This window comes from Globicephala melas, chromosome 14, assembly GCF_963455315.2.
Source record: "Globicephala melas chromosome 14, mGloMel1.2, whole genome shotgun sequence".
Classification (NCBI taxonomy): Eukaryota; Metazoa; Chordata; class Mammalia; order Artiodactyla; family Delphinidae; genus Globicephala; species Globicephala melas.
The window spans coordinates 13,821,717-13,847,653 of NC_083327.1; the positions used below are offsets into that span (position 1 = coordinate 13,821,717).

The window sequence follows — 25,937 nt, forward strand, 5'->3', positions numbered from 1 at the left end:
TGCAATTTTTATATCTACTGATATGTGGAATATTAGTGTGATCAACTTACCTGATGAGGAAAAATTCACCTTTATAACTTAAAGGTGAAAGCAATATTCAAGTATGAGAGAACACTTTCCCTCCAAACACTCTACTAATACATCAATGACTTTTGAAAATATGAAACTAACATGTATAGCCCACAATTTGTGTTCTTTTGAAGCTATAAAGGCAAACTGAGATATGACTTATTTTCTTATTCAGCAGAGATGTTCCAAAAAGAAGCAAATCAGAAACACAAGGACAGAGGAGGAGAAAAGAAAAAATTCTTTACGAGCATATTTAAAGATTCGTTTTTTAAAAATTCTTCTCTATACAAATAATCACTAAGGAAATCCATCTATCACTAACACTTGTACCCCAAATAATTAACACTGTCTTTTTAGAAAAATAAGAATTTGACCAATTGTATCTTACCTTATGTACACTAAGGCATATCCACAACAGCTAAAGTTAATTTCTTCACTAATAAAAATTCCTTTTATATTCTGCTTGCTTACTACATAAAAGTCACTTTATTATGATTATCAATCAAGTAGTGTCACTTTTATGAAATTTTTCACAAGCCATTACATTTTACAAATGACTTTTTTGTCTAATAGTTTTTTTGCAAAATAATTCTGGCCACACACTATTAATTGTATTGTTTTATGATTTATTGCTAGAGGTTTTTATAATTGATTTTTAATTTAAAAATGCTGAAATAGTAGAAACACATGCCTTCCTTTTTGTTTTCTTTGTTGAAAGGCAGCCCTGATATACAGGAAGTAGACAAAAAAAGTATGCCTAGATACACAACAGCAGCATTTGAGGAGCGGAGCGCTTTTGCCTTCATACACTAGTTAGAGGAGTGGAAACTGCATGAGTTGTGTGTGATATTAAACCATTGCAATTCAAATACTCAGCAAAATATGCTAAATATCTATACAAGAAACAAAATGTGGAGGGAAAAGGGCTTAACCCAAATAAATACCTAATGTACCATAACTTGATAAAAGTCAAGAATATCTGTTGTTTTGGCTTTAATTTTAAAATGGATATATTTGAAGCAAATTCTGTTGCACTGGAGGACTGCTGACGAAATACAATAACACAATATAAATATTTATTTATAATTTCTTCACATGGTTTTCCAAACATTTTTCTTCTCTATATTGTCTTTTCATACTTGTGAGTTTCTCATAAAAGTTTCACTATTAGAAGTATTTTAAAAACTAAACTAGTTATCACAATATACAGGTATTGAAATACACATATCAATTTTCTTTTAAATTTAGTATCTCAATAGAAGTATGGAATAAATAATAACTCTTTTTTAAAACTTAAAGTGGAAACAATGTCTGAACCGTTTCTTCAATGGATTTCCTTTGTGATATGCAGGGGACCTGTGTCAAGAACTCCCCAGGTCTTTAACAGCCATAAAATGAAGAGACTGATAATTACCATATTGAAATAAGATCGAATTTTGACGCCTCTTGCCAGATCCCACACTATCACGTTTCCATCATGACCAGCAGAAAAGAGAACTCTTGGATCGAACGGGTGTGGCTCAAGAACAAATACCTCATCTTCATGACCCTGAAATATTTTTTAAGTGGCAAAGCATTACAAATATTAAAAGATAAAAAGAAAACTCAAACACCAACAGGACAACATTTCTAAAATATGAGTTTTAAGAATTATTAAAGTGGTAAAAATCTTCAAATTTATCGATGTATAATAACAAAGCTGAGCTAGTATCACTGTCCAGGGATTTGCTATCATTTGGTGAAACCTGAGAATATTATTTACTGATCCAGCCCTACATACTAAAAAAACAGCAAGATGTATATTTCTAAGGCAAACCTGTTTAAGTGCATTTTAAGATTATTTCCATTCTCCCACAAAGACCTGTTACCCAGCCAACAAGAGATCTCAGATAATACAAAAGACTTTATTTCTTAATGAAAATATTCTATTCTACAATCAGCTTCAGTTTATACCAAATAAAAATTAGTCTTTTTTCCTCACCATCAGGACATGAATTAGTTGACCGGTGTAAGAATTCCAAACTTTCAGAGTCATGTTATTAACTGCAGTTATAACTGTATTGTCATGCCGATCCCATGCTACCATAGTTACTTTCATTTTTGTGATTTTATCTTCTATCCCTTGAAGGTTTTGGCTGAAAGTGATGGAGGCAGTATTTGTTTACACTGATATTATTTATTAAAATACCAATATGACAAAAACCTAAATGTATTTTCTTATAGGTTACATTTATTAACATGGATAACTAACTACTGTTTAACATGGTAATTAAGAATAGTTTGAACCAACAAAGAACGATGGCAAAAATCACTGCACGGAGTCAGCAAAATCAGGATTCCAGCACTCCTAAGTCCTTAGTAATAGATGACCTTGAGTAAATATTACTGGCTTTAACTCTTTCTGGATCCAGGAACTCTGAGCCATGCTGCTCACTCACCATCTTTTACTGTTGCTGTCATGCCCTGCTAACTACTTTGCTCTCCCTTCCAGGACTACTACACACAAATACAAACAGAAAAATTATAAAATATTAAAACCAAAATAACAGTTACAACATGTAGTATAATTTCTCTTGGCTGGAGACAACCAGTGGATATAGCACATCATCCCTGTATCAGACGGAACATTATATGTTCTGCTTTCTGAAAAAAACTAGTAAAACTTGCAGCTATTCTTACAGTACTATCATCCTCCTCTTAACAAAACTGAACTGAAAGAAATCATTAATGCAGCAGGTCTTCTCAAACAGGGCAAAAATTCATTTTATAAAAATCAACATCTTCATCTCCAAAAGCACCTCTAGTTGTTACAGAAAAGTAATCATTTTAACATGGTTTATGATACATACTCTTACAGGCTGAGAGTCACACCAACCTGTAATATAGCTTTACAACTTTAAATGTTCTAGCTATATCTACGTAATATTTCAAATTTCATCTCTTACCCTGCTGGACGAGTAGCCATATCCAGCAAAATACTCTTCCATTCTCTTCGTTTAAATTGCCAAATACGTGCTGTCCCATCACGACTGCCACTTACAAACCTGCAAAGGAGCCCACCCCCCAAATAAAAAAATCATATGTGCTCTACCAAAGTGCACTTTCCAACAGAGTTATGTTTTTGAAAATGCTAAAAAAGACAGCATTCATCTTTACTTATACAGCATTCTAATATAATAGAAATTACTCTATCTGATACTCTCTGCAAATCTAAGAATTTCTGAAACTTCATGGGCTTTAAATATTTTAAATACATATACACATTCTAATGTGCACAGCTAGGTCTCACAAATAACATTCAAAAGTGATTCAAGGCCACTATTTATTACCTTAGAAAGAGAATTGATATTTTCCAATGGAAAAACACAGATTTTCCTTTCAACATTAAAGAACCTGACTCATCCTAATCAGGCGTAGAAATATCTTTTTAAAATTTAAAACAAGAACATGAGAAAACTTATACAATGTCATCTAAGCTTATCATCCATAAACAGTTCTGCCTCAAATACTACATTATGATACATTTCCAATCTCTACTAAGTTTCTTTACACTGATATGTATAGAAAATATGTAGGATGGATAAAAGTCCCTATTATTAAAAAAACAGTGGCCAAATAAACCAACATTATTACAGATAAAACATAAAGCCGTGTTCACAGGCATGTGAAGGCTATACTGACTTTTCATTATAACTAGTCAAGATCTTTATTTTAGGTGGCTAATTAATATACAAATCTAACTAAAACCTGACCATAAGAATTGTCTTTATTTCATAATTTAAAAACTGGAATTAAATTTGACAAACAAAAATAATTATTTTACCTGTTACTAGTGTTGGAAAACTGGATACTGTCAACTTTGTCCTATATATAAACAGATGAACAAAAAAGAGGATCCTGAATATAAACCGTTAGATTCATTTAAATTGTACTCATCTAACTCTTTTCAGCAATACTTACAGTATGAAACTCCAATTCTGATATTTTCTCGGGCTGACCTGATCCAAAAAAATAAACCCTAATAATATGATCTGTGCTCCCTGTGGCCAGAAACATTCCACCTGAGGAATAACACCAAACATTTATGAGTGAGACACAATGTCAGAATCTCTGGGAATTAAATAATAAATGCAAGCAACATTATCATAATATATGTTGAATGACTAATATTTCATTCTAAAACTATTCATACTTATCCTAATGTATATAATACATCTAACCTGAAATTAAGAAAGTTTGCTAACATAAGCTTTGCCTGGGAAGAATTTTTCAATATTTATAGAAGCTTTCTTGTAACAAATGATTTCACCAAGTAACTACATAATCATGTTAAAATTATCAGTCACCATTACTAGAAAACATGTCTTTTACTTCTGCTGAAATCCCTCTCTCGCCTCATTTCCCATCTGTTAAAATCCTATCAAATTTTTAGGGCCCAGCACCTTCACTACAGGCTTTACAGACTTGCAATCAAATACGCCTGCTCTCCTCTGAACTCTCACTCAGACTTTGTCCTGTAGCAAATACATTCTACTCTGCATTACAGTTATTTGTATATGCAATTTACTCTCTCTTGGAATCAATACCCTCCCATAGTGCTGAAGACAGTGCTATATATAATTGCATCTAGAGTATTCTGAAGCATATGTAGTGCCTATAATTATGTTACTACTAGAAGTAAAACTGTCTTCATGGCAGTAGCAGTGGAAATCTAGAAGCTAGTAATTAAAGATGTTTAGATATTAGTATGGCAAAAATAGATTCATGTCCTCAGTTTGCAATCTCTTATCTCAGGTACTACTGCTCTCCACAATTATGAAAGGAAAAGAAAAGGTAAAACCGGAAATAAACGTGGAAGGAACTGGTATTAGGAACATTAATTCGTGTTTCATTTTCTCATCAATTCGCTTAAAATCTCCGGATCATAATTTGTTTAAAAAGACTCTAATATCCATTCAAAATGCTGCTACATAAACTCAAAACATAATTGGAATCTTAGCATTGCTATACTGCTACTTTTTAAAGAGCGAATAAGAATAATCTGGAGCAAAGTAATTAATAAAGATGTACAAATATCTATCAACCTATTTTACTTCGCTATGTGTGACTCCAAAATCCATAAAAATATAAAACAGATTTAAAAATACTTTTCTTTCAAAGAGATAACTATTCAAAGATTTATTCTTTAACAGTCAATTTTGAAACTATTTTATCCCTCCTACCAAAGAATTATGGTCTTCTTAAAGAAAAATCTTAATCATTTATACACTCAACCAAATGAGTATATAAGCTAAACTTGAGCAAAGTTCAAATACTTATAAACTAATTTACGATCATCCCCTGGTATGCGCATGAGAATATGATTTATATTACAACAGCAAGTATTTTCCAAAATTTTATGTGTTCCACTAGAACCCTTTAAGTGGAGAATACAACTTATACAACTTTAAGTGGAGAATTAGGAAGAAAAAAAATCTTACCAGCACTAAAAGAAGAACAGATCATTTGAACTCCAGGCCGAGGGCGCTCTGTAAATTTTGCAGGTCTCGGACTGTAATACAAAAAATAACCAATTAAAAATATCTCAAAGGGACCAGCAACACCAGAACTCAGCTGTCTCCAAAAATAACTACAAAAGGACAAAATTAAATAAGAAGCAACAGAGGGCTCCCTTCCTAAAAACAAGTTCAAAATCATTATATGTCATGATCAGCAGGATCTTGTGGAAACTTTAGATACAGGTTTTGCAGAAGCTCCTGATTATACAACAATCCACACATGAAACAAAGCCACTGTCACACCTGGCATGTAGTTATTGGTTACACTCACTTCTAATCATCTAATCCAATTTAACAGGTTCTCAGTTTTACACAGCAGAATAGCAATGCACAAATATATAAGGAAATACAGGTCATTTGTAAACATGAACAAACTAGCAAAATAGGTGCTGTCTCATTGGCATATATACACCATCAATCAATAAACTTTTTCAATATTAGTGTTAATTAAACATCTCCCTCTGTTTACTTTCTATAAAATATGCCCTTTAAGACTCCAAAAATTAAGAATCTTACATTCTAGTGAAAATCTGAAGACTATTTGACTCTCACATCAACTATAATGCTCATTTAAAATAGTGATCTATAGGGCTACCCTGGTGGCACAATGGTTGAGAGTCCACCTGCTGATGTAGGGGACACGGGTTCGTGCCCCGGTCCGGGAAGATCCCACAGACCGCAGAGCGGCTGGGCTCGTGAGCCATGTCCGCTGGGCCTGCGCGTCTGGAGCCTGTGCTCCGCAACGGGAGAGGCCACAACAGTGAGAAGCCCGTGTAACACAAAAAAAAAAAAAAAAAAAGTGATCTATAGAAAATAGGTCACACTCAACTATACTTACATTAATTGTATAATTATATTACAGATTATATGTTTTATATTAATGCTATTGACATTAATGCTTAGTGCCAACTATACTAAAGAAAATTAAATTACAGATTTTACCCATACCAGCTCCAATATATGTACAATGTATACGTAATGTTCCAATACAGTGATCATATTTAAAGCCCTTCTTAACATATATTTTGACCAAGTTTTTCCTCAGAATATTAGGAGAGAGAACTAAAAAATAATTAGAGCCTTCAACCAGAGTGCACTGCATAACTTTCACAATCCACAACTACTGAACACAGAACGGTTTCCGTCTTGTGGTCATTTAGGGAAAAAAAGTACAAAATACTTCTGATCTATCAATTATATATTCTGAACAACAGAACACAACAAAAACTATTTTCTAAAATTTTAAAAAATAAATTTGTAAATTTTCTTAATATTCACAGGCTCTGATACAGCTGAGCATAACTGATATGGAGAAAGAGAAACTTACTAAAACACTTAAAACCTAAACATTTATTCAGATGAAAATTAACTCTAAGTAAATTTATCTGAAACTATAAAGGCAACTAAATGCACTACTTCCATTAGTACCTTGTAGACTGTGGAGCTGCATTTTTATTAAGTTTTGGCACAACTGCTCATACATGTGCCAAACAACCAGTTAGTTAGCACTCATAACCAGAACATGCAAATAATCATACAGATTGTCATTTCAAACGAATGTTAATATTTTTAAAGAGAAAAAAACAGATAAGCAGGTACACATAATTTTTAAATGTACATTTGAGGAAATATTTTGAGACAAGGCCTAGAACTCAAGATTCTCTGAGTTCAGTTCCCAGTTTTGCCACTTATTTGTGTGACCTTAGGCAAGTTAACGTTTCTGTACCTCAGTCTTCTAATCTGTAAAATGGGGGGTAAATATGAGAACATATCTCAGAGTCCCAGAGAGAATTAGATGAGTTTAATGCACATAAAGTGCTTAGTTCTGTGCCCAGCACACTCAGTAAATTATTATTAGCATTATTAGTATTTTAGTAGGTTCAACCAGTTCAAGATGGTCCATCAAGAAATAACTGCTATTTGGTTTGGCCTAGTGGTTAAGAGGAGGTCCTGACAGTGCACTTCCAGTATTTGCCTCCGTTTTCTCTCCTATCTGTCCTGAAGATAATAATTATACCTTCCTCATAGGGGTGTCATAAGAATTAATGAGATAACAGTTATAGAGTGCCTAATACTAGGCTTGACAGACTAAGTGCTTAATAAAAATTTGTAATCATTATTATCATTTGCACATTTTAGGATTCCAATTCTTTTCTCACATCTGTCTAGGCTTGGACACCTTCCTCCTACTCAGAGATCTCTTGAGCCAGTTTTCGAGTCAACCAGCCACTCAAATTACTCATCTAAGAAGCAGCGTCTTTACTAGTGGGAGTTGTTACCATACACATAAACCCTATATAAAAGTGAATTTATTAAGAGATTTGGGTTTCCAAAACAGATTTCATTTACTGATAGAACTGATTCTTTCAATTAATGCAGACTGGGTTGCTGAAGTCACTTACCCCAAAGATTATTCAAAAGCATTACCGTTCAATACGATTTTTGCCTCTGATTAGTAATTAAGACCACATTTTTTGGCAGTTATCAACCATGTACACATAAAGAAAGGAAAACAGGCATCTCAAAGTCTGCATGTGAGGAAAATTACTCTTACTTTTATGCCTGAACTCAAGCTAAAAGTTTTCATGGGACAATTATAATAACAAATAGAAAAGAATATTACTTATAAGTAACTAGAAAAAACTTTTATGTCCAAAAATAGGAAAATCACTAAGCAAAGTATGGAACAGCTCAATGGAATATAATGCAGCTATTAAAATTATGTGAAAAAAATTGTTAGGGTAGTGGGTTTATGGGTGAATCTACATAAAGGTTCTGAAAAAAATCATTTATATGGAATACATCACTTCTCACTTCCAAATAAATATTACTGTACTTAGCAATGTAATCCTCCAGAAGCACAAAGTGAGAGCTTAATTTTGTAAACACATTTTTTCTTCCTATGTTGATTCGAAAATTGCTGATCACTTTTTCTTCAAAAACAAGACAGGACAAGACGAAGGTATCAAAATCAGATCATAAGGAGGTAAAGAATACTCAAAGGAGAAAACAATTAACTACTGCTATTGTCCATACTCGAGTGAAACATTTCAACTTTTATCTAAATGCCTACAGAAAGCCTTTACTATTCTAAATATTAAGAATGCAACTAAAGTGAAATCAGCCTGCTTTCTCCCAAGAGCCAAGTCTTTGATCACAATCCTTTCTGCAAAAGAAGTATAGTTTGCTGTATTATGCTACCCATGCTGCCACAGCCCCCTAAATGCCCTGTCATAAGAGGCACTATTCAGGAATGTTCACACATATGAGGTTTATCTAAACGTTACTGTTTCGAAATAACAAAGACATACACAAATTATTTTATTAAATAACTCAATTTGGGTTGATAGTTTATAAACAGATGTCAGAAACAATTATTGAGATATATCTAATCTAAATGACTTTTTACCTTGAGAGCTCAGAGATGGTCATTTCAACACTATGGAAGCACTGTATGTACTACCTCCCCATTCACAGATTTCCATGGGGTAAATACAGCATTTCTCCCACTATATCCACTTAAGAGGTGGCATGACACAGCACAGAACCAGAGGGCAGGGAACTGTTACAGTCCTGGCCTTGCCATTTTTAAAAACTTTTAACTGTGGGAAAGTTGTTTTAACTTTTCTTTGCCTCAGTGTCCTTAATCTAAACATAATATTGTGCAGACAACTTATTTTGATAAACCAAGATATTATTATAGGTGAAAGCACAAATGCAAAATGCTATTATGGGGCAGAGGGAAGGGTGCATCTATCTACCTTGATGTAGTTTAGTGAAAATTTAATGATTGCATTTTCCTAAATTTCCCTAGATCTACAATAAAATCCAGTCTATAGATGCGATAACAGAAATAATTACAATTCTTCTATAGAACTAGGACTCTGAAGATTATGTTCTCAGTACCAAAAGGAGTTACTGATATGTAACTGCAGCATACAAAACAGAAGTGGTAATAAGACAGGTATATTCTGAAAGAGCTAGGGCTAGGAAGAAAGATAAGAGAAAAAAGAAATAAACATGTTAACAAAAATCTTTCTTTAAAGCATGAAAACAAAAAGGAAAGCATAAAAATGAAAGAGGTCAGTGAAGAGACAAAATGAATTTGTTACTTACTCAAGGAGAAAAAAAGTAAAATTATTCCTATTGTTGACTACTTCATACTTTTGTGATTTCAACCATTAAATTATACCCATTTATTCTATGAAATAGAAGAGCAACTGACTTTATTTTAAGGGTTCCAGCATCCCACAGCCAAAAACAAATAGTGCCATCTGCCCCAGTAGAAGACAGATATCTCTTTGAGCCACTGCACAATGGTGAGAACTGAAAAACAAAGAAAAAAAATTTTTACAAGAAGAGTAACACAGTCCAAATAATAAACCCATCTTGACCATACAAACAGCAACTAACACTAACAGTGAGAGAACACTCAGAATTGACGAAGGTCATGGCTACCATGTTATTTAAAGTCCATGTATTTATAAAGAAAAGAGAAATACTCCTTTTTTCATTTTAGTTGGCTTTATACAATGGATTATAAAAGTGACTTCTTAAAATTTACTTTAAATTATAACAAGGATTTTGCAGAGATTAAAATGATTACCTGTAGTGACGTTATAGATGCACTGTGGCCCTGAAGAACAGCCAAAGGCGCGCATGTTCGCAGACACCAGACTCGGATCATTTTATCACAACTTCCAGCTGCTATCATTGTATTCTCATAGTTTACAGCCATGTCTGATATTTCAGCAGCATGGCCTCTTAAAGTAGCTAATAATCTCCCATCATCTGTTGCCCAGATTTTCACAAGACAGTCATCAGAACCCTTAAAATAAAAATGGATATTAATAGAATTAACTCTAAATTTTAATTGGAATTCTTAACACAGATTAAAAAAAAATCATATCTGTTACATCCACTTCCCAACAATTATAATTTTAAGTACTAAAAAGTGTTAAATACTTGTGTTATGAATTTTCCTCTACATAAGATTACTTTATTAAATTATTCACTTATAAAGAATACTCGTGCCCATCATCTAACAGGAAAAGTAGGATGTTAGCAAGAGCTAACATTTACCTATGGTCCCCTACCCACTACCTATATGGTACCCTCTATATAGAACCTTGTAAAAGAATCTGAACATCTAAAATAACAAAATTATAACTGCAAAACAAATGTAATACACAACAGTGACTAATCCTATCTACGTTAATATAAAAATGAAAGGAAGCATATTTGAGGCTTTTTCTCCTAAGAAGCCAAAATCTATGATACATGAGTTTCCCATCACTGATCTTCAGCTAAATACATTACATATAAAATCACCCGTCAGTTATAAGAAAAAAATTAATTTTATCTGTATGAAGTCAATAAAAAAAAATATATATATATATTACTTGTTTGTTGCAGCAGCATAAGCTCAGGAAGAAAATGTAAAGAATACAGAGTTTCCTATGAATTCCTATATTTACAAATAAACATTTCAATTTCACTTAGCCAAAGCAGCAGTAAGACCTTTTAGACATTTTTTTTGTTCTCTAATTTTCCTTATTCATCCTATAGCTCAAAGTTTACTCTTTTACCAACCTCTATTTCCCCCTAGTTTTTATTGTTAAAAAGTTTTAAACATACAAAAAGTAGAGAATATTACCGTTAACCTCATATACCCATTCCCCAGATTCAAAATTTATCAAAAGATTGCAAAGATTGTAGTTTAGAATTCTTTACAATCTTCCAATCTAATTTATTAAAAAATACACACAATTTTATCTGATATTAGAAAGTACTTAGAGGATCTACAAAAGCAAGTGACACAGAGAAGTATCCGCTTCATACTGATGACAGACATAACATATAAACGATCACAAACACAGTATTAACAGCATATGTTAAATGCTGTACCTTAAACCACATTCTGCCAACACTACCTAGAGCACTCTCAATTAACTATAAAACCAGTTCTTCTGACTGACCTTTGAAGCAAATTAAATGGGTTACCAACCACGGAAGACTAGTAATAAAACTTAACTTTGGTGAATTATTCACATTAAAATCTGGTATTCCCATCACGTTCACTTAATCTCAAGCTCTTCATCTATAAAATAAGGAAGTTAAATTGGATGATCTCCAAGGTTCCTTTTTAAAATTCAGTGATTCATGCATTCATTTATCCATTTGCCTTGCGATTAAATATGTGCCAAACACTGGAGATTCAAGGGTGATGAATAAAGACGTAGTATTCCTGTCCTTATGAAGCAAGGCAGAAGAATATAAATGCAATAACATGTCCTAAGTCCTATACTGTTAATCAGTAGAGATCTAAAAGGAGAGCAGTCTGTTTTTCCTCAAACGTGGAGAGGTAGAATCTGGAAAGGAATCCAGAAGCAGTGATGCTTGGACAGTCAATACAATGTAGTAGCTTAAGAGCACAGACTCTAGAGGTCAAGAAAAAAAATGGTTAAAAGATCAATAAGAGAATTTAAAGTTACATCAAAAATGTCTCTCTGGGCTTCCCTGGTGGCACAGTGGTTGAGAGTCCGCCTGCCGATGCAGGGGACACGGGTTCGTGCCCCGGTCCGGGAAGATCCCACATGCCACGGAGCGGCTGGGCCCGTGAGCCATGGCCGCTGGGCCTGCGCGTCCGGAGCCTGTGCTCCGCAACGGGAGAGGCCACAACAGTGAGAGGCCCACGTACCGCAAAAACAAACAAACAAAACAAAAATGTCTCTCTAACACAAGTCAGTAAAAGAGAAGCAGAAGAACAAAAAAGAGATGGCACAAATAGAAACTATTAGTAAAAAGGCAGAAGTAAATCCAACCGTATCTAGAATTCCATTAAGTGAGAGAATGGGACCTGGTGCAACCACTTTCTACACGTTTGACCTCGGAAGAATTACATGTACCTTCTTTGCCTCATTCTTCTAATCTACACCTACCTCTCATAGGGTTGTCGCAAAAAAGAAATGAGTAAATGAAGGCGGAGCGCCTGGCATAGAGTAAAAGCTATATATATACATATTTTCATATATATGTGGACTATCTACTATTACTGCTTTTGTTGCTGGTAGTATTCTTATTCTTACTTTAATAATATTCTTATTATTTTAAAAAGAACAAATACTCCAGATGGCAACTAGAGAGAAAAGTATGATCAAAGGCATGAAAATGTGAGAAGTTCAGGGAACTGCAAGTAGTCTGTAAGCTAACAAAGTGTGAGGTGAAGGCGAGAGGATGAAGTCAGGGAAGAACTGTGCAGGCCCTTTTATGGGATACGAAGGCGTATGGTATGTAATGGGGATCACTTAAGGTGATCAAGCCGGTGAATATCAGGATCAGATTTGTTTTCCAAAGATCATCCTGGCATCAGTATGGATTAGGCAAGAAAGTAGGAGGCCAAATGAAAGTCGTTAAAATAGTACAGGCAGGAGAGAATGGTAATATTGTTATTATAGAAGAGAAGGATCAGAAGAGATGGCTACAATAGGTATTTGGGGGAACAAAAAGGATGAGGATTACATCCCTGCCAACTGTGGGAAATGAAGAAGGAGCCTGTGTGTAGACTGTGATTTCCAGAAAGCTGGTCTACAATACCACCTGGCATTGTAGAAAGAAGTGCACTAGGCACTTGTTGGACAACCAAAAAAGGCTTTAAAACATTCATTCAACCCTCAATTTCTCTAAATTCCACAAATTAAGTCAATTTATTCACCTCATTTGCTTACCTTCTAAAAACTAAGGCAATATTTGCCTCTGACCTACATTCACAACAAAAATAAAATTTTAAGCATGCTAATACAGGCAGAATATATGAAAAGAGTAAAATCATGTCATCTCATTATTTCTTATGTATCTGAATTAAGAGTCTGCTGTATATTCTACTATGGAAGGTGTATCACATATTTTCCATGTTAACAGAAAAAACAAACAAACAAAACCCACACATCTTTTTGACCAAAATGCCAGCTTTCAATGAAAAGGACAGGGGCAACCTGTTATCTAAACTCAGCTTCCAGTGACTTTTCACTAATTAAAATTGAACAAAAAGCTCCACTATATTCTTATTGAGTTTATTAAGTTCACTAATTTAATATTACTTTATAATTCTGCTTTATTTAGACAAGTACTAAAAAACCCCCACAAAACCAAAACTTTTGTTTTAAAAAAACCCACTGTACACAATTCCCCCTAGTGTGTAGTATCCCAACTAACCTTTCTTTTCTTCCATTAAATTGCAGGAGAGAAATTTTTCATCGTACTTTCACTCTCTTCACTATCCTCTTTTATGATATAAAGTAGTATACTGTCCCCAACCCTTATCCCTGCTCACAGAACTCCTGGCAGAATTTCAAACCAAACCCTAAAGCATCCTCAGGCAACTTCTATTTCATCATTCATTACTTGTGATCATTCATCTGTTTTTATGGAAATGTGAAACTAAATATGATTTGACAAAATTCAACTAAGTTCTTTTAAAACGACTATCAGAAATACAAGTACACATAAATAATTGTTTGAAAAGGACTGCAGACAAGAAGAAAAATCAAATTTACTGGGAAAACATTTTTTAAAGCACCATAAATGTGTTTAAGTTGAATGTGGAAGGATGAACTAAACTTTGATAAAACTACTCTTTTTAAAAGACCAAAATGCAGAGAATTTGAACAAATGATCTTTCTTCCCAGAAGCCTACCTCAAATGTTAGTAAAGTCAATAATAAACCGAAGAGTAGGACATTATAAGTTTTCAATCAAAACTTTAAAGACAGTATGGACATTAAAGCAAAAGTAGTGTTATTTAAATGGTGAAAAGAAAGAGATGGACAACACAGGCACAGGGGTCAGCCTTGGTAGGAGGGACACATAGACTCCTAGGCTTCACGAAGGGGGAAGAGGTATGGTGGAGATAGCAATTTTAAAGCAAGCAGCAAAGAAATTAGATGATTCTAACCTTAGCAAGTAAGATAAATATCTGAAGATTATTTCCTTCAAGTGGAGAAGGGGGAAACAAAGAAGGAACCAAAAAAAGGTGAGCAAAGTTTGGAAATGTGGTGGAATTTTAAGAGCAATAAGAAAAAGGGAAAAAACCTGGAAGCAACAGTGAACTTCCTGCTAAAATTAGATAGCATGATTTTAGAAAAATATCTCAACTGACAAGTTTTTTAAGCAAAGTTCTAATGCCTAGGGGAAAATGAAGTATTCATTTATTTTCAGTAACATCTAGATGTTGCTGCTAGGACTGGGAATTTGGCAAGGTGAGAAAAGTTGGGAGTACGAAGTGTAAGTGGGAAACTAGAAACAAAAATTAAGCTGGAAAGGTTTTATCTGAGGAAGGTAATAGAAGGAAGGGGTTTTAAATGCCTGTTAGGGAGTTTGAATTTAACCTGGTGAGGAAGCTACTGAAGAATTTTAAGCAGACAAGGCATAGTCACTATAATATTTTAACCACGATAAGTTTTAAGAAATACACGAACTGGTGAAAATTGAAGATGCTTTTATGGAATTCATTTTTTAATCAAATTATAATATTAAGCTAGTGGTTAATGCCAAGCAAATATAAGACAGTAGTGGATCATTAATGTCACTTTTCAATAATGTAAAATTGTCATAATTACCATGAAAGAGTACTCATTAATGTTATCATTTGTCTGTTTACATCAAACCTAGTATAAAGATAACAAAAAGAACAAGTAGCTTTGGCTTACATAAATCCCCAAACAAATGAGATATACCAAATTTACATTGCTTTCTCTTAAATGTCAAGACATCTCATCAATGCAAAGATAAAGCCAAGAAAGCTGAAAGAGCACCTTATCTCTATCCTGAATAAACAACAATGTAGATATTATTTGTGAAAAGGCTTGATAAAGGGTGGAACTTAAACAAAATTTAGATTTGCCTAAACTTACGAATTTAAAGTACCCTATAAATTTTCTTATTCCACAGCCACACCTAAAGCCACACACACAAAATGATTAAGGCAAGTGCCTTTAAAACTGTCAACATACTCTGTAGCTTAGGACAAGAGGAAGGAAACGGAATCAGACATTTACTCTGAAATCATTATTTCTTTAATACTTTTAAGTAGACTGTTGGCACTAATGACCCTTCCAGCGTACAACTAGATCTCTTACACTGCAGGTAATTCTCATTTTATGTCTATCTAAAAGAGGTTCCTATTTTGTGAATCCCTTTTGGAAACTCAAAGTTTCTTCAAAATAAAAAGTGTGAGAGGCAAATTTCAGATAAATAAAAACAAACGCTGACATTCTCTATAGTTAAGCCCAGGCAATAAATGTATTGTACACATTTGCTTTTGGTATTCTGGTAAAGGAAAAGGAAGTTCGACAGGTCTCTGTGATGTGGCTTTCTACTTTGTCATGCGCTTGGGTATTAAAATGCTCCTTAAAATCTACAAAAAATGTCCTACCTATTGATATGAAAATTTTATGAAACAACTTCAGACACAGGGCCTTCTTCAATCACTTAAATTCTATGTAAAAACTAAAGCAGAACCTAAGGTCAAATTTAAAGTTTCTGGAAGACAAGTTTTAAAGAGCTTAATTGAACTATTTATGTATATATGTATTTATTTATTTAAACTAAAGCTAGAAGATTAGAGGTAATAACTATGTGAACCATTCAATGATGAAGAAAACTACTTTACAGGATGGAACAGTAAGTGACAAAGAATTGTGGACTTCTGTGAGCAGAAAACCGCACACATTTGGAAACAGTACAGCAGGTTGATTCTGCTCAGACGACCTTAAAATTAAAAAGTAGATCTGTAAACCTTTCCCTGCTAAAAGAGAAGCATCAATTGAAGAGATCAACCAAAGATTACTACTTTGACATAAAGATAAATTAGGTGATTTTTAATCTTATAGTGTCTTGGAGAACTTGGCAGTCCTTGGCAGAACCAACAAAGAGAATTCTCATTTCTTGCTACTGCTGCACAGCTTATGAGTCAGATTTCACCTCTTGATGTCATTAGAACAAACAGAATTAAATGTTAAAACACCGTGTATATGGTTATGCATACTATAATGTCATTTTCTTTTCAAGCTAAAAAGTAGCCTATTCAGGCAGCTAAAAGTGCTTGTAATTTAAATTTAGTTTTTTTAGTTAGTTTTTTTTGAAAAGAGGCTATTGATTTTCTTTCTTACCCATCTATCAGACCCCTGTTTCATTTCCCTTACAAATTACCCTAAACTTCAGTGTCAATCATTTCAACACACCAAATTTTCTCACTCCCTTGTCCACCTAAACCACCAATGACTAACCCTGTATCAATGTAATCATCACTTGTTCTTATCCTGCTCCCAGATGCCAAGTACCATTATGGAAAAGAAGACAAGGACACTAAATCTGCAACGCTGCAAATTCATAACTCCTGTTTGTTTGGAAGGCTAAGGTTAATCAGCAATCCTTTTCCCCCATTCATCACTCTTTCCTTATCACCAGGTTTGATCACTCATCTCTAGAACCCAGTCCCACTCCCTAACCAAGACTCTTATCAGGTAAAATATTTCACTTTGAAAAGCAGAATCTGTTCATTGTAACCCTAATTATCTATCTTTCTAAGCAGTCCAAATAGACTGCTCTGTATCTATTTCTTCATTTACCTACCCTCCATAAAGACCACTGTACATCAAGTACCTCCTCTTATATCTGTGCTCCTAGTTCCTTACCCTTGACCCAGTTTTTCAAAAATTTACCTTCCTATAAATTACTGTACTCTAGCTCTCCTTTCCATTACTACCAAACTTACTGAATATACAGTATCATCCCTACGCTACCTCCCACATACTTTTAAAAAGTAATTTTGCATTTCAAACTTACAAAAGTTTCAAGAGCAGTACCAATGTCTTCCATCACTCAGATTCATCAACTATTAACAATCCACTGCATCAGCTCCATCACCACCTTTCTTTCCTTTCTCTCCATATAACACACACACACACACACACACACACACACACACCCATTAGTCTTTTTCTGCACCAATTAATAGTAGGCTGCAGACCTGACGCCCCGTCACTTCTAAATATCCCAGTGTGCCTTCCTCTAAAACAAAGACACACGTCTACCTAAGTTGGGAAATCAATATTGATAAAACTGCCATCCAATCCACAGGCCCCATTCAAATTCTGTCAACTATCCCGATAATGTTCCCTTTTCCTTTTTGGCCTAGGACCCCATACAGCAACATGTTAAATTTTAGTTGTATTGTCACTTAAGTCTCTTCAATCTGGAGTATTTCCCTGAGGCTTTCTCTGTGTTTCATGTCTTCAGAAGTTCATAAAGAATACAGACCTTACATCTATAGGATGACCCGGAACCTCAGTCTGTCTAATGTTCATTAATGACCAGACCCAGATCATACTGTCTTAGTAGGAATCCCACAGACAAGATGCTGTGTTTTCCTCAGTGTACCACTTCAGAGGATACACAATGTCAACCCATCCCACCACTAGTAAAGTTAATAACTTTGTCTTGTTAATGTTTCCCATGTTTCTCCCCTGGAAAGTTGCACTTTTTCCCCTTTTAATTAATTAACTTGGTATCTTGGGGGAACATATACAAGATTACGGTAAGATCTTCAAACCAGCATCTACCAGTCTTAGCCTCCCGCAATGACACACAAATGAATCAACCACCACTATGACAGTCGCCAAACCACCATTCTTTCTACAATTATCAGTTGGCATTCCACTGTAAATAGGAGTTTTCCCTTCTTTCTCACTTATTTATTTACTTATTTACATCAGTATAACCCACGGATGCCTACTTTAATCAGTGGTCATAAACAACTCAGTCAAGGTCCTATCCGTCCTCATGGAGCTTATTAATAAGAAAATACAATAAAAGCTCATTTAAAAAAATAAGTTTCACACAGTGACAGATATTATAAGAAAAATATAGTAAGGTAATGTGATAGACAATGATGGAATATGAGGAAGGAAGGTAGTCAGGGAAAAGTCGCTAAGAAAGCAGTGTTTGAACAGAACTGCTAAAAAAGGAATCAGCACAGGAATATTTTGGAGAAGACAATTCCAGGCAAAGGGAATAGCCAGTACAAAGGCTCTAGGCCATAAATCGGCTTTGTGAGTTTGAAACACAGAAAAAGACCAGTGTAAATGAAGCACAGTAGAAGAAGGGAATTTGTCTTACAGACATTTTTGTATATATCTTCCCTAACAGAAGTTTCTTACAAGAAAGGACATTATTCACTTCTGTATCTCTAACTGACTGGTTCATTCATTCATCTTTTTGTTGTTTGCCTACTGTATGCACCAGATACTCTGTAAAGCACTGCAGACCTAAAAATGTTTAAGGAAAAGGCTTTGTTGTTAGGAAGCTCACAACTTAATAGAGACAGACGTCTAAACAAATTCACTGCAACACAGAGGACAATACAATACAATAAAAGTATGTTCAGTGGTAATACACCACATTCAGAAAATTGCCTATTTTTTTTAGTTGTCAAGTTTTGAAAGATTAATCTATACCGTCTCTAATTCTTCAATTCCCAAACCTTCCTTTGTGCAGTGCATTGCAATCTCACTTCTACCCCTAAAACTAAAATAAAACATTTTTTCTTAAGTTCATTAATAGCCTTGCCAAATCCAAAAGATGCCTTTCAGTTCTAATTTTACTTTAGGTTTTTCTACCTTTCGTGAAATACTAATCCTTTGGCTTTTAAGACACCACTTCTTTTTCTATTTTTCTCCCGGCCTCTTAGGCAGCTCTTTCTCAGTCTTAATTATTGACTCCTCTCCTCTTCTTTAGTTTGCTTTAAAGTTGAAGTTTCAGCCTTTGTACATTACACATGAGGTAAAAAAATCAATTTCCATATTCAACGATTCCCCAGTTCAATCTTCTAGCCTAGATCTCTCTCCTGAGCTCTCACAACCTGTTGAGCATTTCTATTTAGCAATCTATATAAGTATCTCAAATTCAACATGTCCCAACCTTCACAAACTTCTCCACTTAAATCCTTACCACATTAAGTGACACGACTTTCTAACCAGTCACACAAGTTAAAAAACATGTCATTCCATACTATTCCCTCTCAATTCCTCCCTACATTCAAACGAACCTTTTAAATCCTAGAGATTCTATTTTTAATCTGTTAATTCCATCCCTACTTCCACTGTGAATCTTTCATGGATCACTGCTACAACCTTTTCACCAATACCTCCGTATAAAGACTTAGTTTCAATCCATCCTCTACAATAATGCCAAAGAGATCATTAAAAAGAGAAATTCTGCTCACTCCTCTGTCTAAATCCATCACTTTTGCTCCATGCCCTCAGGAAAGACATCCCTTCATGTCACAAAAGAAACTTAATGATTTTGTCCTCCAACAACATCTCTAGCTCTTGCTTAGCAGTGGTCCATATTTATTCTTTGCCATGTCCAATAATACACAATTGCATGTTAACGTTCTCCCAATGACTGTAAATGCCTTTCCCTAACTCTGGAATACCTAGCTCAGTTGAGGTGTCACTTCTCTAGGAATTTTCTCTTACCATCTCCTACCACACACTGAATTAGGTACCTCTCTCCTATAGTACACCCCAGCATCTTGTGCTGCCTCTAGCAAGCTTATCACATTGTATCAATATTGTGTGTTGACTCTCTGTGAACTCTCCAGTGGCAGATACTATGTCTGTCATTTCTATATCCTAAGCTTTTAGAACAGTCCGCCTCCTAAAAGACTGAAGTTCATTAAAGGAGTGCATAAACTCAGTCTTTATAAATTATTGAATTTATATAACCAGTTTATGCTCTTTTGCCTTAATCTGAAGAGGTACATTTTATGTTTCTGAAAAAAGAGGGGAAATCTTTTTGTATGGTCTTCAACATACTTTTATGAGTGAATGGCTTACTACTGAGAGAATTCATTAACTCTGCTTTTCTTTGGCAAATATTATTTGACGCAATGATTCTGAAATCAAGTAAAAAAATTTTAGAAAACTAAGAAAGAGAGAGAATTAGGGAGTAGTCTGACTTGCTAATTATGCTACCTTCCTCCCTGGGTTCTTCTCATTATTCTACTGGGAAATGTCCATTACTAAAATATTCTACTACAAAATACTGGAAATTTTTCCTAACACAGAATTTCACTTATCAATCACAATGATTTCAATCTTGTACAGCATTTATAAATAAGATTTTAGTTAGGTAAGAAAATAAAGTGGAACAAATTCATTTAAATGCATCTATAAAATTAAAAGCAGCAAGTGAAACTTAGTAACTGCTTCCTGTATATCTTGTTCTATACTAACTGCATGCATCATTTCATGCAATCCCACAAAAATCCAGTGGGATTGGTACTACTATTATCTATTTCCCTTCTTTTTTTAACAGCTGAGAACACTGTAGATTAAAAGGGTGAGGTAATCTTTGTAAGCTGCACTGCTAGGAAGTGGTAAAGCTGTGAGTTGAACTAAAAGCCCCCTAATGCCAGAGCTGATGCTGTTAACCACAGGACTATACTGCCTCTAGCTGTGCCTACCCAGAAAGGACTCAAAAGTCCCTTGGAATGAGTCCCTTGGAAAAAGCTTTCAAATATATCTAACACTAGGACTTAATAATAATTGTATAATGTCTTCAGATACTGAATACATAAAAAGGAAATATTGAGCTGTCCATTACTGAATTGTTATTCCAATAAATAACAACAGTGTGTCACTCTCTCACAGGAATCTTTCATTGTTCAGTCATAATCTACTATCCTAAAGTCTTATCCTATCAGTTTTCAAGACTGGTTTTCAAAGCATTAGTTAGTGGCTAATGTGTTCCCAGTGGAATAAAATAACATGAATAGTAAACACATATGTACTCTAACTCGAGGTGATAATCATAAAAATACAAAGAAATTTTAAGTAACAGTGATCTCATATCTTTGCATTTCTTGTCACAAGGCAACATTTTGGAATTTGTAACTGCAAATCACCAGTAAAAAATTACAAATGAGAATATAAGTTTGGCACAATTAGCAGATTATATCACATACATAAAACATCAACATTTTTAGACTCTTGATAAGACCACATAAAATAGTACAGTGATAATTTTCTGCCTTTATTTATGTATCTTCAACTAAAGGAAAACAATCAGAAAATTGCTTCCCTCTTCACATATCATTCAATGCTCTTAAAAAAGTAGGAATTAAATATCTAGAACAAGGGCTGCAATTTTTTTCTGTACAGGACCAGATAACAATTATCTTAGGTTTTGCAGGCCATACAGTCTCTGTCGTAATTACTCAACTCTGCTGTTGTGGTACAAAAGCAACCACTGAGCGTGCCTGTGTTTGAATAAAATTTTATTTACAAAAAAAAGGTGGCAAGCTGGATTTGACCCACAAGCAGTAGTTTACTAACCCCTGGTTCAGAGTGCTCACCCAACTCTATGCCTATTACTCTACTAAATTCATGAGCCAGCAACAGTGTATTGTCTCACTGCATTTTTTCCCTCAAAAAGTTGTAGGAGATTATGTGTCTAATTCAAATCAACACATACACAGTGCTTCATAAAGTACGACAATCAAATGCTTACCATTCCTCTCATTTTCAAAGAAAGAATTCCCACAAGGTACTTTACAGACATCAAAAATTAAGTAAGAACTTATATATTTTTTATAATCTCAGTGCAACGGCATAACTTAATACTCACCAAAATGAAGTATAAACACAATGTAATGTGTCTTTCTCATTCTTCCAATTTATTATTATTTTTGAAAGAATCCTTTTGAACATTAGAGATGCCAAAATTACTTTATGTTTTGAGAGCTAAATTTAAATGATAATATACTGAACTCAAAAAGGCTGTAAGTAATTTTCCATTACCATCTGAGAGCAAATTACTGTTGCAGGTATATGAAGGACTTTAGCCAATACAGGGATAACTATTCCCCACTCTAAAAACCATCACCCATCAGAAAATTTTTTAAATTTCAGTTTTATTCTGCTTCACAGAGAACAGCAGAGATAAAAGAGAAGGTGAAAGGGAGAATACTAATGCAGGAAATAATCTGCAAACGTCTGAAGTGGATTCTAGAACCGGGGAAAAGATATGTATGGAAATCCTTTCCCACACCCTGCCATTTAGCTGTTTTATAGAGGACTGGGTGAACGGGTAAAGGAGAGAAAGTAGACATAAATAAATCTCAGTTTACAAGCATATTTACTTAAAAGAGGAATCTATAATTGTTGTGACTGTATAAAATTCGCAGCTGCTCTCTTCGAAGACAGAGATAGAATTTCCATGTTAACTTCCATTTCCCATTTAAAATTAGGAATCCTGTGAATGAGTGTATACCTTCAGCAGAGTATTTAATATAAGTAGTATTTAATGGTAAGTACAACCATAATAGTGTAGTAAGTATTACCCTTAGTGGATATAATAGTTAAGGCACCTAAAAATAAATTGAAATATTTCCAAAAGGAATTTTCTCCCTTAAAGCTGAAAAGCTCTGTTTTCTCTGTTAATAAAAGAAACAGTAACAAACAAACCTAAGAGACTGAACACATGAGATACATTGAAGAATGAGGTGCTAAGGATAAAAGGTAAAAGGAGAAAATGTTACATATGCTCAGAATTTTTTTTTTTTTTTTTTTTTAACCAGAATTTTTTCTATCACTGCTTTAAGGGAAATTTCTCAGAGTCCCCTAATTTGCTTAACACACTTTGGGTGAAATGTCCTTGGTTTAGAATTAAAACTACTGTATGACATTTTTAAAAAGGTCACACTGCATTATTTCATATAATGTTGGAAATTACACTTATCCACGAGGACCATAATATAACTGTAACTGTGCTACAACATGTCTTTCAAGAATGTTCCAAACTTGAAGTCCAACCTTAAGTAAAACCTTCTGTTACAGTAAGCTAATTTACCTGAATTTCTGGTTTTTCATTAAAAGAAAAAACAAAGGTTTTATTTCTAAGTTCAACTTTAAGCAATGTTTCTGCAATTCCATATATGAATTAAGATAATACTTTAAAAACTACTTACAGTGGGCTTCCCTGGTGGCACAGTGGTTGGGAGTCCGCCTGCTGATGCAGGGGACACGGGTTCGTGCCCCGGTCCGGGAGGATCCCACATGCCACAGAGTGGCTGGGCCCATGAGCCATGGCTGCTGAGCCTGCGCGTCCAGAGCCTGTGCTCCGCGGCGGGAGAGGCCCCAACAGTGAGAGGCCCGAGTACCGCAAAAAAAAAAAAAAACTACTTACAGTAAATATCCGTCTGCCAGTTCGATCAAAAGTTACACAGTACACAGACGACAAGTGTCCAAGAATTCTTTTATGCATTTTCATGTGCTGATACACTGCAGTGGGAACCAGTCGCTCAAGCCTGTATTTTCCATTCAGCTTCCTTGAAAACAAAGTATCCGCTACCAAGAAAAGGGGGGGAAATAAGTATAATTCAGAAATTAATTTTCTTAATCATCCTCTTTTATGAATTCACATATTTCAGTTTCTCATATGTTGGTAAAAATAAAGATGCTTTCTAAGGTATACGGCTCCTAGTTAAAAGTCTTCAAAGTAGTCCATAAGAGCCCATTATTTCACCTGAAATAAGTCAGGCACTATTATCTTCACTTTACAAACAAGTAAATTCAGTTAAACGACCTGTCTGAAGTCACAAAGTAAGGCATGAAGCTAGGATTAAAACTCAGACTTCTATACTCTCTGGCTAGTGCTTTTTAAAAACCAGAATCACTTTATATGACATTATTTGTTTCAAAGGCCCCTATGAGATAGGTTTTCTTACAAAAGCAGTTAAAACTGGATCCAGTGATTTTTACTTTTCATCAACCAGCAATTCGTGAACACTCTAAATATGACACACTGAATGATGTTTTTAAAAACTCTGCAACAAATGAAGACAGAGGAATAATCTGTTGCATTATTTTAAAAAAATAATTAAACTGGGGATCTTGCCAAAGACCTGCATAATGATTCCTTTTCTAAAACCTAGAGCTCTCTTTTTTCACCTCACCCATTTCAACCATCTTTCAAGACATGACTGAAATTTATCTTCTGTCCCAAAGCCTGAGATGCTGACTCCAGCCCAAAATGTTCTTTTCCATCTAAATTACTACTGTACTTATTTTCTATACCAATAATTATAGACAAAGAAGGCACTCAATAAATACATGTTGACTGATCTGCAGCCACATTATTCACCTGTAGATTATCTTTAACTACAAGGCTTTCTTTCTGACTGTGACTGCCATCTACATTGGACAGAATAAACACTGGTTTCTCACTTAAATTTAGTCCCAAAGAAAATTAAATATATGTACAAAGTACTATTTAACCTAGGTTTAGAGCCTACAATTATGCCCTAAAGTTGATGAAATACGAATATCTCAGACGTATCATAAAGAATCTCAGTGCTTATTATTTTATTCACATACAATAAATGTTTGGCTTACACTACATTTGCAAGCAAAAAGGAAAATCTTGGGGACTGGTGAGGAGATACGTAGAAGAATACTTTGCAGGTTCTAAAGCAATAATAATTCAAGGAATAATTACATTATGCTTATATGTTCTGTTACTACATCAATCATTTTATATTCTGATAGAGTACATCTCTTGCTGTTAACAGCATACAAGTCCTATGATACAATCTATTTCAACATCTGCAATATCTAAGACAAATGTTGAAAGTTGTTAATTAGCATATTTAGGCTTAAACTAGTTATATAATAACAGTGATTCAATAAGTTTCTAATAAACCCTGATACATTTTTCCTTATGCATAGAAATGGCCTGGTGAAAGACATCCTCCTGTGCTTTGGCTCCAAACTGATTTGGAGCAAAGATCACACAAAACCACAGGCATCAACTGTCCTGCCAAACGAGAACTCAAATGATCTTATCCAAACACTAAGGATCAATGAATGACATCTCACTTATTGTCTGTTTTATAAGAAAGTAAGTGATGACATGTAACACAAATGTTGACAGTGCTGCATTACCAAGACGTACTTTAATTCCCTGCATACAAAATTTACAAAATTCTCAAAATATCAAATTTTTATAAAATATTTAACGCTGTTCAGGAATAAAAATGATTATTGGAGATAACCACAAAATCAAAACCATTATTTTAATGATGATCAGGCACTTTTACATATGTCAGATTTTTTTAGATGAATTTGTTATAAACACTATTTATAATTCAGAGTTGATAAAGCAAAAAATACTTCCTTCAAGAGAAAATGTTACTACTCTCTTAAACATAGTTTTTACTGAATCTTTACCTAAACTCAGATTAAATCTT

General features: G+C 34.3%; 1 protein-coding gene across 4 annotated transcripts in view; it reads right to left on the reverse strand.

Moving 5' to 3' along the window:
* The window catches only part of PHIP (pleckstrin homology domain interacting protein), a 126,934-nt gene that overhangs the window by 68,799 nt on the left and 32,198 nt on the right, over nt 1-25,937 (reverse strand). For all 4 annotated transcript variants that reach the window (XM_060283974.2, XM_060283973.2, XM_060283975.2 and 1 more), the window contains exons 7-15: nt 23,876-24,036; nt 10,234-10,455; nt 9,853-9,953; nt 5,550-5,620; nt 4,030-4,130; nt 3,893-3,933; nt 3,015-3,113; nt 2,051-2,204; nt 1,484-1,618 (exon numbers count right to left, since the gene is read on the reverse strand). In XM_060283974.2, coding sequence (XP_060139957.1) covers nt 1,484-1,618; nt 2,051-2,204; nt 3,015-3,113; nt 3,893-3,933; nt 4,030-4,130; nt 5,550-5,620; nt 9,853-9,953; nt 10,234-10,455; nt 23,876-24,036 — 1,085 coding nt within the window. The remainder of the gene's footprint in view (nt 1-1,483; nt 1,619-2,050; nt 2,205-3,014; nt 3,114-3,892; nt 3,934-4,029; nt 4,131-5,549; nt 5,621-9,852; nt 9,954-10,233; nt 10,456-23,875; nt 24,037-25,937) is intronic.